This window comes from Taudactylus pleione, unplaced genomic scaffold (assembly GCF_031769625.1).
Source record: "Taudactylus pleione unplaced genomic scaffold, aTauple2 ptg000041l, whole genome shotgun sequence".
Lineage (NCBI taxonomy): Eukaryota > Metazoa > Chordata > Amphibia > Anura > Myobatrachidae > Taudactylus > Taudactylus pleione.
The window spans coordinates 7,519,641-7,534,668 of NW_028284443.1; the positions used below are offsets into that span (position 1 = coordinate 7,519,641).

Sequence of the window (15,028 nt, forward strand, 5' to 3'; positions counted from 1 at the left end):
GGGAGACTCCGATCCCGATGTCTTTTATTGCAACAATCGCTGGCCAGTAAATTTTGGCAACTTTTAGCCCAGGGAAAGCCAACACTTTGAGACATTACTTGCCCATGCATAAAGTGTAATTTACCATAAACAAAAATTATGATAAACAAAAGACTCAACAGCCACTACTAATAATAGGAATAATAAAACATTGCTTTATACATTGTGCAAACGCACAATGAAATGTATGAAAATATTTAGTTAAAATACTGCAGATCTGCATTAATCATATATAATTCATAATTTTGTCAACAAAATATTTCATTATAACAAAGAATAAAAACGACACAAGTTTAAAAATATCTAGAAATTACATTTGCATACAAGGAGTTAAAAGGATCTGAAAACATTTACCAGCTGAAATAAACTTTCTTCTTTAAAAAAAAAAAATACTCTTAAAACTACAGTAAGTTTGCACTAAATGTCATAGCTTGGTCTGACTAGTAATGAAAATATACAATATTGTAATACCAGTCTGTCCTTGAAAACAGTTGGACCATTATAAAACACACACACACAAAAGGCACTTTATATGATATATTTGGGTCACGGGTAGGTGTGTAATATGACTTTGCTATTTATCGTTATGAGGTAATTTAATGACTTTATGATACAAAAGAAAATAGTTGATGACGTATTTTGGAATGAGGTATGACCTTTATAAAGCTATTTTTAAAATGTGGGATTCCCACAGACATGAGTCATTCTAGAATACATTTACAGTAGGCAGTAGCACACAATTGAAGGCAGAGGTTTGCTAATGTTGCAAAATACAGCAGCAAAGAAACATAATAAAAGTAAAGTGTGCTACAGTGATAAAACAGTCCAGTATTGTATAGCTTGCATTTTTGCATCCAGGAATCTGACTTTCTTGATTATAAATACCTGCAATGTGAAAAACATAATGCAAATATTAGCGTCCATTAATATTTTTACATCACATTCTCAATGCAATTGAACTGTAAAATCTCCAATCTGAAATTATTTGGCTTGGTTATCAGACACCTTATCAGTCCTGCTCTAATGAAGAGGCTACTAAGAAAATGAAAAGGAAAGAAAAGTAACATAAGCAGTGTATAGCCAAACCAGAATATTTGCTATTACATTGATGCAATACCAGAAGTAATAAGTTCTAATACTTAGCGCCTATTTTAAAATTGGATGCATTTTTGCTCGCCGAGCAGTCCTGTAAAATATCTGCAGCATAATAGTGGGCTAACACAGGTGTGTGCACTTCTCTTTACCAGCATGATTAAAAACAAAATACTATACAGAATATCATTGGCGTATCTATAATGGGTGCAGGGTGTACGGGCACACGGACCCCTGCGTCCAGGCGACTCACACCGCACACCCTGCACTCATATAATTATATTGACTTCTCCGGAGGCCCACATTGGCCAGTGCTGCAGACAGAGGGCCCGATTCGTAAGCGGCCGCTCGTTCGCTCCGAGCGATGTTCGCACATCTGCGCATGCGTATGGGTCGTAATGCGCATGCGCCAACCAGTCATTGCGGTCGGAAATCGAGTGCTCGCAAAATAGCGATTGCCTGCTAATTTGAGTGACAGAATGAGGCATTTGTGGGTGGTAACAGGGCAAGGTGCTTGAAAACGGGGAGTGGTGATCCGAATGCAGGCGTGCCAAACGGTCAAAACGGGCGTTTTAAGGGTGTGCATAATTAACAAAGCAGCGTCATCGACCACGTCACTTGGTAGTTTCTTAGCCTGGACTGTTCGCATGATTGCGGTAGGGAAATCCTACCACAAGCACTGCGAGCAGTTCAGATGCCTTTCGATGTACTCGATTAATCAAATAAATAGCAGAGATTACGTAGGATGCGAGCGGCCAGGAGGCGTCTTTACAAAATAGCGAGCGCATGTTTTGTTCGCTCGCTCAGACATAGAGGCGTCAACAGACCGCAAAGAGCGAGCGCTCAATTTAAATAGCCGGACCCTTTTTCTGAACAAGCGAGCGCAAATAGCGTCCGGCTCTGAATCAGGCCCAGAAATCACCTGGAAAATGGTATTGGGGCAATTTTCGCTGTGATTTGCGCATGCGCATTATCGAAGTCTCTGAGAACATGGGGCAGACACCATGATCCCATAGACCTGCACATGCACAGTAGACTCTAACACCAGAGTCTACTGTGCTCCTGAAGTGGAGGGAGACCCACATGGAGCCTGCACACTGGCCCTTCAGTCTGTCACTTATACAGCCGCGCAAGCCCGTCTGCTGTAGGTGGCCGGCAGCTATGTTAAGCAGAGGCCTGGCTTACTCCCTGGACATGCTCCATGTCTGACTCTGCGCCTGAGGCGAGCAGCGCACCAGTGCCAGTGCGGCCTGAGAGGGAGAGGAGGAGGACTGGAGGAGAGGAGAGGACTGGCTGCCTGGTGTGGGAGTCGGTGGGAGCCTGCTGCTGCCTGCCAGTATAATCGTCCATACGTGCCTGCACATCGCAGGTCGTTGGTGGGTTAGAGGCACAGAAAAATGCACAATATGAATTATATCGTTATCGTTCATATCGTGCATTTTAATCGTATCATGTGTACGCACCTTAAGACTACACGTTGAGTCAAGTGAATGTGTGACACAGTGTCAAACAATGTCTATCACACACAGCCTGGTTTTTGTTAGTGTTGGCCGGTGGTGACTGGGCTGGCTAGGAAGGCCATGAAAGATGAAAGTTATTTTATTCCTGTAGGGGGCATGAAAGTTTAATATTTTTCCTGTGTGGGTACAAATAGTACAGAATAATAATATTTTCAGTGATCAACTTAATCCCGGGATTGGATGAGGCGGGATTGGTTTCCCTACCTGCTACTAAGCACGGACTGCTCCTGCAAACTACTGTATGTTTCCCTAACCTCCACCCTCTATTCACTCCCTGTCCATGGTTTACTACAATATATTAATGTGATGGGTCATTGTTGTGCATTGTATTTATGCTGTTTACTTGATTTGTTTTTATGTCTACCCATGTTCGGCTCTATGTATACCTTGTGGCGCCTAACAAGCAAATGAGAATAGTCTAAATAATAATATTACCCTCTACTATTCTGTATGAAAACCAGCTACACAATACATCTCATACCCAGCGGTGTGGAAGAGGGGGGTACTGATTACCCTGGCATCTTATTATGCACAGTAAAGCTAACAATTCATTTCAACCAAAGTACAGGCAGTGGCGCCCTTACCTGTCTTTGCACCCGGTTGTGCCATGAGCTGGCAAATAAAGGGGTGTGTGGCCTTGTGGGTGGGGACGTGGCCTCGCACCCCTAAACACCCGTTGTTTTTCACACCGGGGGTGCGGGAGGTGCAGGCTGCCCACGGGGACTAGCCTGTGTGAGGTGCCGGCTCCCTCACTATGCTAGGAGCCAAGTGCTGTATGTAATGCAGCACCCGGCTCCTGTCACTGAGGGGGAGCCAGCACTTTGTTGTCACCCCTCGGCTGGTGACACCCGGGTGCGGCCTGCACTACCCCCCCACCCCCTTGTCACGCCAGTGAGTACAGATTTTCTTTATTCTGCTAATTGTACAAGGATACTCTATGTCCAGTTGTAAAGATAGAGCTGGATATTTCTGAATACTCACCAATTTCTGATGTTTCAGTTTTCATTTCAGTAATGTTTTTTTTTGCAGTTTCATCTTTTGCTGTTTCTTTTGCTGCCATGCTGAAAGAAGAAGTTTACATTGTTTAATAAGATATTCATGGTAAATAATAGAATGGATTCTATTTATATGCATACAAGCATACATAACTACAAATTTACTGGTTGGGTACCGAATGCCAGTGCTCAGGATCCCGCGGTCAGAATCCAGACGCTGGCATGTCGACAGGGTTAGGATACCGACACCTGTCAGTAGGTATCCTAACCCCCCCGCAGCCTAACCCCAACCGTCCCCCCTGCAGATAAACCCTCACCCTCCCCCTAGTGCCTAACCCTACCCACTAACCCCAATACTTTCCATCAGTATGCCGGTACCGGGACTCTGACTGGTGTTGGGATTCCAGCGCCGGAATTCTGAGCGCCAGCATCCAGACTGCCGGGATCTCAACTGTATCCCAAACCTACTGCATTTACAATACACCCTCAAAGACATCTGTAAGATTTCTAAAGCAAACTATCGACTAATTGATCCCCTGCACATCTTTCTTAACTTTGCAATATCCATATACAGTATAATATGAAGCAAATGTGAGCTTGAATGGAGTGAAACAAGAATGAGGAAGACACAGGATTAAATGAACATAATACTTTTACTGTGTATACAGTATGTTTGTTAGATTGTTAGCTAAGTCACCTGAATGAAAGCACAATATTGTCTAAAGGTGGGTACACAACTAAACGACCAGCAATCGTGCCGATGTTCAGGGTGATTTGCCTTTACCCTGGACATTGCATGATTGCCGGTAGACACTTAAAAGATTTAGTGAACGACGGAACGATCACTGCTCCGTCCTTCATTAATATGTATAGCCTCACATGCGATATTGTGTGATTGGCCGGAAGAACAGTCCTGAAAACAGGAGAGTGTGATGTGGCCGTAGTATGTGCTTCAAGGCTGCCGGGCCAAATGTGTGTAAAGGTGCCCTGCTCTGGCAGGCGCTCCCTAGTCTAGCCTTTCCATGCAAGGCAGTGCCAGTAACTGAGAAGGCGTGCTACCCACAAAACCGTGGTGGAAGGCGAAATTACGTCACGCATCGTGATGTCAGAGTCCTAGTCCTGCACCAATCAATGAGATGGGGCAGTGGGGCAAAAACAAGCGGTCCTCCGCTCTTTCAGGAGTAGCGGAGTAGCGGGAGCTCCATGCTTGTAACGGGAGGCTCCCACGGAATGCCTGATGCGGCCCCATCCTGCTTTCGTACACCCCCAGACATCGCCGGCTACTCACCCGTCTCCCACCACCACACACTTTATGGCCTGCATTGCTGCTCGGCATCACGCCTCCCAGGTGCAGTGAGAGGTAAAAGGCAAGCCCTGGGGGGTCCACTCAATGTTTGTAGAGCGGCACAGGGGACTGAATTGTTGTGGCGGTTAAGCGGCTATTCACGGCACCCTATGCTGACTGGCGCTCTATGCGCCTGCGTAGTCGGCGTAAGAGGTGGGCAGGTCCTGCATGTTCCATTGAAGTGAAGGAAGTACACAGTACACTGAGCTAGCAATTGGTCAGTATGTATGGGTGTACACCGATCCCATAATCGCTCTGTCGGATAAGAGCATTTATCTGATTGGCAGAATTTTCTTGAAAATGGAGAGCACAACTATAGAGACTCCATATTGTTCCTCCAGGGAGGTTTCATTCTCTTTACCTCATCGACTGCATACACTCACCGGCTGATGAGCTGTATGACACCCCACTCCGCTCAAGCTCCATCTGACCAATATATATAACAGTGAGTTCATCTGTACCCCATGCAACATCAATAAACCAATACAATGGTTAAGCAACTGGGCTGTTTGTTGTCTCAGGGCATTTGCTGGTGTGTACAGTAACTCTGCCACATCATCAACTTGTACACACATATTTCCAACAAATTTATCTGCTAGTGTGTACCCAGCTTAAAATTCTGTTTCAGAAATTCACACTACTGATAGAGACATATTATACCAACCTGAGGGTATATACATGCTGTGAAAATGGCTAAAAATGCATGCACTTGACATGTTCCATGTACTTATGCATGGCAATTTTACCAGTACAGTGTATTGTACTCATAGCAAATATTACATGTGGGAAATAGGGTATTCTGCCCATTAAAATGTAAACTACAGAATTAAAATGTTAGAATGCAATGGTGGGAATGACAATGACTTATTTATTTAATTTGCATGTACTTTCCTTACATTTATTAGAGTGTGTATAGGACAAAAATGTAAATTGGTGTGAACGAGCCCTGTAACTTTCTGCACACTCATCTAGACAGAAACTAGGTCACAATTTGAGCTATTAAAATTGCTTTGTGTCAATTATCAGTCAGTAGCTGGCAGTACTACAATTCTCTACCTGCCTTGTGAAATGGGAATTTCCTGGTTACAAAAATGCTGTGCAAGACAAGATATAACAAACTAAGGTATGACCATAAGACAGCTTATCAGTCACATGCATCAAATATGTTATTGACGCTCTACATTCAGCATTACTTAACAAGTCCAACTGTGTAAAATAACACTTTAATATGCTTATTTTATATCCATTTTAATATCATAATTTCTTTGAAAACTACCAAGTTTTGCTGTGTAAAGCTGGGTACCCATTAGACGATTTGTGTACCCAGCTATGCAACAGATGACGGTATGGGCGACGGGCCGACATATTGGGCGGGCAGTACACATTAGACGATCTGGTGCCCGACTGCCTGATATGTCGGCCCCTGCTGCATGGTGTCATCGGTCGCATTGTCTAAACGGGAGCACGCATGGCCCGACATAGAACATACACAGTAGTCGATATTGACAATATAATCGGACCGATCCGTCAGATCGGCCGAAATATCGTCTAATTTGTACCCAGCTTAAGTTTTGTTTTTTGCAATACAGTGTTACAGTTTTACTGATTACTTTACAATATTGTTGTTACAGTTTCCAATGTGCTGGTATGTCTTGGTGGTTACAAAATAAGAATTATTTTCCCTAAAACAGAATCCGCAATACCAAATATGTGTATTTTACTTTGGACCTTGATGTGTAAAAAGCCTATTAAGCTAGAGCATCTTAAGCTTTGACTTTTTCTTTACATTTTTCCTTCATATTATTACTCATTACTTATTCATAGGACTGTAAACTAAATCTAATAGTAGCTACTAGAACTACAAATTCAAAATCAGCTTGCAAGGATTAAATACAGTGAAAATTGAACATTGCCATTGGTCATGGACAGTCTCCGAGCCCTGGGTCTCCATGTACATACACTTTTATACATCTCTTCACCCATTAAGATAGTATTTGTGTGCCACATGCGAGCCTGTATTTTTATCTGCATGCAAAGTAAAACAAATTGCACACCAGGTGCCAATGTCCACCCTGTGTAACTCTAAACTAAGCCTTTACTGTTCATCACCATACATGTGCTGATCTACACAACAAGCATTATACAGTAAAACAAGTTTTCCCAAGTACTATATAAACCAGAGGTTCCCAAACTCGGTCCTCAAGGCACCCTAACGGTCCAGGTTTTAAGGATATCCATAACTGAGCATAGATGGTCAAATTAAAAGACTGAGAAACTAATTAAGTCACCTGTGCCCAAGCATGGTTATCCTTAAACCTGGACCATTAGGGTGCATTGGGGAACAAGTTTGTGAACCTCTGATGTAAATGGTTTAATAATCCCAGCTCACTTTGGTCCTCATTTAGAGTTGATACATTCCACCAATAATGCATACATGTGTATCCAGAATTTTGTGTATCTACAAATCACGACATCTGGAAAGGTGGAAGGAGGGGGCATTCATAGACTGAGTTTTACCATAAGACATAAACACATATGCATATGTCTTGTGAGGGGATACAGTCAGGAAGCCGATGGTCGAAATTCCGGCCGCTGGCCTTCCAGACTGTCAAACCCGGCAAGGTACTAATGGCAGGCGTGGAAATCCTGACGCCTGTCATTAGACCTACACCGGGAGCCTGATGCCTGGCATACCGAACGAAAGTAAGCCAGGCGCGGACAGCCGCAGGGGGGAGGGATAGGTTTTAGGACTTAGGGTTAGGCACCTCCCCCGGGAGGGTTAGGCTTAGGCTAGGGGAAGGGGGGTTAGGGTTAGGCACCCGGGGGGGGAGGTTAGGGTTAGGCACCCCCGGGGGGAAGTTAGGGTTAGGCACTCCCCCGGGGGACTTAGGTTTAGGCTGCGGGGAAGGGGGGTTAGGCACTAAGGGGGGGTTAGGGTTAGGCACCCCTAAGGGAGGGTTAGGGTAGGGGGGACTTACCAAACTCAGCTGTCGGGATCTTCACCCCTGCCGGGCTTCTGCCGGCGGTATTACATACTGGTTCCCTAGAGAGTACTGTGGGCCTGGTGCAACACATGCAATGATGACTATCAGCAGTACTATGTAGCCACTTCTGATTGGTTGATAACACTGAACTACTAACATTTCCATACAGATTGCTGCAGGAAATATTTCACATTTTTGTATGGTAAATGCAACTTTTGCTTTTATTGATAAGACATTATTAAGTGTCTCTTGTGTATCTGATCACATTACTCTATTTATGCAAAACACAGTAATGTTTTAAAAAGTATTTTTCTTACATTATATGGCTGTACATGAACAATTCTTCTTCTGCATTGAACTAACAATTATTGGGGTGTGCTTCATACCCTACCCCTCTGTCTACTGTACATACACACATTGGGACACCTGGCATGGGTGAAGCTCTTTTCTCCATTGCCAAACATAAGATGTACCTGACTACATACAGACATAAGAACACCTTTTCTCTTTCTACATACATATGTCATGCATCCTGCATCCCTTTATCTTTGGTAAGGTTTCTACTTAAACCAACTATTTTATTTCATGGTTTCTATTTCATTGTTTCCTGTTATGTGTCTAATAATATACAGTACATAATTGGATACAAAGTAATAGTGTTCCAAATGCTATTGTCCCTTGTGCAGTTATACAATATATATAATACAGTCCAGTATAGTGTCCAGAGCGATACTGTAGATCGATGCCTGGTGGATTGTTCAAATTGAATAGACCATCCTGCTATAAAAATACTATTGCCTCAGCTAAAGCGTCAGATAAAGAATCGTAATTTAGGAACACTCAACAGGAAGATTATCGGGATAAGCACATTTGCTGACCTAGGTGACCTAACCCTCCTACAACAAACTCAAGTGGTATATTATATGACCAAGAATACTTCCATCATTGAACACCAGGGGGAGCACTAAGAATAACATATTGAGATGGGGTTATCAATCTAATATCCAGTACACAGCCTATGATTGCACATTTATGATCTCCAATTAATTTACAGTAATGTGTATATATATATATATATATATATATATATATATATATATGTATATACAGTCAGGTGCATAAATATTGGGACATTGACAGAATTTTCATTTTGGCCTCTATTCACCACCACAATGGCTTTGAAATGAAACAAACAAGATGTGCTTTAACTGCAGACTTTCAGATTTAATTTGAGGGTAATTACATCCAAATCAGGTGAACGGTGTAGGAATTACAACGGTTTCTATATGTGCCCCCCACTTTTTAAGGGGCCAAAAGTAATGGGACTATCAACTCAAAAGCTATTTCATGGACAGGTGTGGGCTATTCCCTCGTTTTTTCATTATCAATTAAGCAGGTAAAAGGTCTGGAGTTGATTCTAGGTGTGACATTTGCATTTGGAATCAGTTGCTGTCGACTCTCAATATGAGATCCAAAGAGCTGTCACTATCAGTGAAGCAAGCCATCATTAGGCTGAAAAATCAAAACAAACCCATCAGAGAGATAGCAAAAACATTAGGTGTGGCTAAATCAATTGTTTGGAACATTCTTAAAAAGAAAGAATGCACCAGAGAGCTCAGTAACACCAAAAGACCCGGAAGACCACGGAAAACAACTGTGGTGGATGACAGAAGAATTATTTCCCTGATGAAGAAAAACCCCTTCACAACAGTTGGCCAAATCAAGAACACTGTCCAGGAGGTAGATGTATATGTGTCAAAGTCAACAATCAAGAGAAGACTTCACAAGAGTGAATATAGAGGGTTCACCACAAGATGCAAACCATTGGTTAGAGTCAAAAACAGGAAGACCAGATTAGAGTTTGCCAAACAACATCTAAAAAAGCCATTACAGTTCTGGAACAACATCCTATGGACAGATGAGACAAAGATCAACTTGTACCAGAGTGATGGGAAGAGAAGAGTATGGAGAAGGAAAGGAACTGCTCATGATCCAAAACATACCACTTCATCAGTGAAGCATGGTGGTGGTAGTGTCATGGCGTGGGCATGTGTGGCTGCCAATGGAACTGTTTCCCTTGTATTTATTGATGATGTGACTGCTGAATGAATTCTGAAGTGTTTCGGGCAATATTATATGCTCATATTCAGTCAAATGCTTCAGAACTCATTGGACCGCGCTTCACAGTGCAGATGGACAATGACCCAAAGCATACTGCAAAAGCAACCAAAGAGTTTTTTAAGGCTAAAAAGTGGAATGTTTTGCAATGGCCAAGTCAATCCCCTGACCTGAATCCGATTGAGCATGCATTTTACTTGATGAAGACAAAACTGAAGGGAAAATGCCCCAAGAACAAGACATTTGCAGTAGAGGCCTGGCAGAGCATCACCAGGGATGAAACCCAGCGTTTGGTGATGTCTATGCGTTCCAGACTTCAGCCTGTAATTGCCTGCAAAGGATTTGCAACAAAGTATTAAAAAGTGAAAGTTTGAGTTAGGATTGTTTAGTTTGTCGCATTACTTTTGGCCCCTTAAAAAGTGGGAGGCACATATAGAAACCGTTGTAATTCCTACACCGTTCACCTGATTTGGATGTAATTACCCTCAAATTAAATCTGAAAGTCTGCAGTTAAAGCACATCTTGTTTGTTTCATTTCAAAGCCATTGTGGTGGTGAATAGAGGCCAAAATATGAAAATTCTGTCAATGTCCCTATATTTATGCACCTAACTGTATATACTACTGTTTTTTCTCCTTTTACACTCATATAAGTATAAACAAGGTCCCTGGAATAAAACAGGCATACAATAATTCTGCCATATACCCTGGAGACCCACACCAAACACAGATAAGCCTATTTTATTTTCTAGCTAGTATGCATATTCATCACCTTCTTTTTCAAATCCACTTTTACTGTAACTTACTACACACTATCAGGTGCATGTCTTTTTTTCAACCATACAGAATTCTATCACCAATCAGATTTTCTAAAGACTGTTGCCACCTAACAAAGCTCTAAGGGTGTGTATTATTAGACTTTTTATTCAATATTGTACTTTATTGTGCATTGATTGCTAGTTTTAATTTGTTAGATCAGTGGTTCCCAAACTGTGCGCCGTGGCACCCTGGGGTGCCTCGGGACACTTGCAGGGGTGCCTCAGGTTGGTGGTGCAGCACCAACACAAATTCTTTATGGTGATTGTAATGTAAATATGTGGAGAAACAGAAGTGCAAAACTGTCCACCACTATATAACCAAGCCTAAGGATAACAGGTAAGCACAGCTTACTTCACTGTACTACTTCACTACATTTGTTTCTGAATTTCTCAATAAGAAACTTTTGGCTTAGGGGTGCCGTGAAAACAATGCTGATACTCTAGGGCGCCGTGATTCAAAAAAGTTTGGGAACCACTGTGTTAGATACTACTCAGAGAGAGACTGACAGACAGACAGACAGAGAGAGAGAGTTTTCTAAGGAATGAGATTGAAATACCGGTTCAACTCCTGACAGCGTATGCCCGACAGGATGAAGATCTCGACTGGGGCAGGTAAGTACCCTAACCCTCCCCTGTTCCCCCCTAACCCTGCCTTAGTGGTGCCTAACCCTAACCTACCCCCCTAGTGCCTAACCCTAATCTCACCCTAAGAGTGCCTAACCCTAACCACCTCCTACCGCTCCCTAACCCTAATCTCTCCCTGGGTGTGCCTAACCCTTCCCCCTAGGGGTGCATAACCCTTTTCTCCCCCCCCCAAAACCTAACCTTAACCCACTAGACTGCCTAATCCTAACCCTCCCCCCTGCAGCTAACACTAAGGGCGCCCCGGACTTACCTTTGTTCGGGTTGGCGTTCCAGCGTGGGGATTAACACAGGTGTCGGTATTTCATTGCCTATGTTATTTCCTTGCCAGGATTTAGGTGTCGGGATTGAGACTGGTGTCATGACAAATCCCTTTTCTAATAGTCATGCTATTTTAGTTTTTCATTGTAATATAGAGTCTGTGTATGTAACAAATGTTAGATGTTGGGACTGGATACAGCTTTGACAGCAGTGACCCATTTTCTCCATTTATTTGTTTATTACCATATATTTATATAAAACCATTATATTACCCAGCGCTATATGATATAATATTTAATCACTCACACCAGAAAAATAAAACCCAAACACCAGTGGCCACCTGGCCTTAGGGTGGTTTTATATAGCTTTTACAGCTACAGAAGTGCCTTGTGTTTATAGTATTCGATCCAGAGCTTTTTGTGGAAGTACTTAGGGGTATGTACCGGCACCTTTTTTCGGTCTTCTAACTACAGATAGCTCCACAAACAGGAAGAAATCAGTGAAATAATTTCAGAAATTAATAAAATGAGCATCTGCACTTATCCAGAGTCTGAGACCTACTACAATACTACTATATAACCTTGTAACTTTAGGTGAGAACTGGCACAAGCTGTATGGACCAGTGATTTCGTCTATAAAAAAAATTGAAGAAATCAGTGGTTCAGACAGCTTGATGTGAAGAGGAAACAATCCTCCACTGTAATTCAGAAAACATTGCAAGCCACATCTTCAGATCTTAATCTTATCAGTGTGACAAGGTAAGAGAGTGTTGCCGCATCACTTTAACCTGTCAGTACAGTAGCATTTTGAGTGCAGTGTAAATTAAGGCTGTAAATGCCCTAGTTTGCAAAGTACACACGTGACAATACCCTTATCACTATAACTCAACAGAAAGTACACACGTGACAATACCCTTATCACTATAACTCAACAGCTAAAATAATACTTAGAAATGCATTTGCTTTGCTAGAAGTTGGATGATGACACACATGTTTTTCTATCATACTTCTAGCTTTGTACTAGGGTCATTTTTTGCGGCCAAGATAAGTTACCCATGCACCCCTAACAATACGGGGGGAGGGGGGTTTGAAATATGGCATGCGTAGAAGACTCAGCCAAGATCACACCCTTATCTAAAGTAAATCCAGTTCCTAATTAACTCCTGAGACATTAATATAGTGTACACTTTTCTGAAAATTAAAATTATGTTTTGATATTACAAAATGTACATTTGACACTGAACCCTGTCACCGCTAAGAGTGATTGTGGGACTCAACCTGCAGATATATAACCTATGGCTGCAAACAGTAGTTCCATTAAGAAACAAAATTCGAATCAATCACTTACTAATAGGCTAGCAAGTAAATTTATATCCTTCATCCACCACTGGAAGTAAAAGACAAAACAATGACATCACAGGGCATCCAGCAGGCTGGGAGGCATTAGGAGGGAGGCTCTAGAACAGTCTCAGTCTCCCCATATCTTAGCTTCTACACAAGCATGTGTGTTCAGAAGCAAGCAACTGTCAATAGCAAAATCCAGATGCCAAGCCTAGGTCCAAGGCAGGTGACAGAAACAGAGTCCAAAATGAGGTCCAGTTTAGAAATGGAAAGCACTCACAGATAACACTGGTTCAGGACAGTGGCTCAGAACAAACTTTCAACTGGACAGGTATAGCAAAGAGAGAGCCTGTGTCTGGAGAACCAAAATGAAAAAGTCTGGAGAACCAGCCCCCTAATCACATGACCCACCTAGGAGCATGATCCCTAAGTAAAACTAGCAGCATCTGGATGGAAAAACTAACCTGCTACCAACAATCACAAAGCAAACTGGTACTGAAGGTTGGAAGAGCAACGGCGCCTGACTGAATTATACCAGTGCCTGTTTCTAATCAGAACAGACACTGAATAAAAAAATTACCAACATTGATATTGGAATGCTAGCAGACCGAAAAATGCCAAAATATTCCCAGAACAGGGGTGAATATAACCTCAGGAGCTAAGGGGTTAATATATGGTTACGCTTTCTATGCTAGTGCTGACTTACAGAATTGATTTTTCAAGGGATAATCTAGAACAGGGGCTGGAAACCTTTTACTATCAGTGTGTTTGCAAAACTTCTGTTAAGTTCAGTGTGCCAGTTCTATATTTGTACGTATGTATAATAATAATAATAATAACATTATTATTATATATAACATTATTATTATTATTATTATTATAATAATTTAATTAATAATAAGATCAACAAATACACATAATGTATATTTTTAATTATAGAAAATATGTAATAAATTTCAAGTTGCTCATTAATAAAATGGGGGAATTAGTGAGAACAGTAGGGTCAAGGCGCTGGTGGCAGCCGGCAATACACCAACCGAGCTTATACTGTAGGTAAATAGGTCAGCTTAAGTTTATTAGTATTGTCTTCTATCTGTAACTGAATAAGTAAACACATTTCTCTTTTAATTATAAAATTTTGAGGACTAAATTGAAGTCTGGAACTTGATATTGGTCCTAGTTGGATAGTCATCTGAACCTTACACATGCCACTTACAATTGTTCAGATCTAGAATGATCATGGGTCAGCAAATACAGCAACAAACACATCAGTATGTTCCTGCAATGCTGTAAGACACTAAAATGCTTGTAGCTCCTACAATATCAAGGTGACTGCATGCACTTGAAACCTCTCCTAGTTGTAATAGATATACTGACATTGGGATCACTAGCTATTTAGCTATTGTTTAGAACTGCTTCACTGAATAAAACTAAGGAACAATTATAATTAGGGCTACAGAGTGTACATTTTAAAAAATTTAGACAGTAATGTCATTCACTGGGAATCACATAGCAACTTAAATGTTATTAAATAAAAAAAAAATTGCAAGGATCTCATAATTGTCATTTTCAAAAACTTACTTTTCAGTATCTTGTATCCAGCAAGTATGAAGATAATAGATGTTACCATCATCACTGCTCCAACTATAAGCATCTCCAAAGGGCTATCTTCAGTGACCAATGAATCTTCTAAAAGTGCCAAAGGAGAAAAATATTTAATGGAAAATTGTGATACTTTGCTATCAATTTTCTGCTTGCTATCAATTTCGACTATTCAGTGTGCCATTGAATACACTGCCAGTTTGGCTACATAAAAATACTGCTTAAAGTTGATGGCCCCTTGACCTCCAGTATAGGTGGGATGTTGGATGAGGTC

At 41.6% G+C, this 15,028-nt stretch overlaps 1 protein-coding gene across 1 annotated transcript in view; it reads right to left on the bottom strand.

Annotated features, from left to right (window-relative positions):
* Positions 1–284: 284 nt before the first annotated feature.
* The window catches only part of IL17REL (interleukin 17 receptor E like), a 159,180-nt gene continuing 144,436 nt past the window's right edge, over positions 285–15,028 (bottom strand). The window contains exons 16-18 of the mRNA XM_088455940.1: positions 14,734–14,841; positions 3,633–3,712; positions 285–924 (exon numbers count right to left, since the gene is read on the bottom strand). Of these exons, the coding sequence (XP_088312066.1) occupies positions 3,654–3,712; positions 14,734–14,841 (167 nt within the window). The 3' untranslated portion in view covers positions 285–924; positions 3,633–3,653. The remainder of the gene's footprint in view (positions 925–3,632; positions 3,713–14,733; positions 14,842–15,028) is intronic.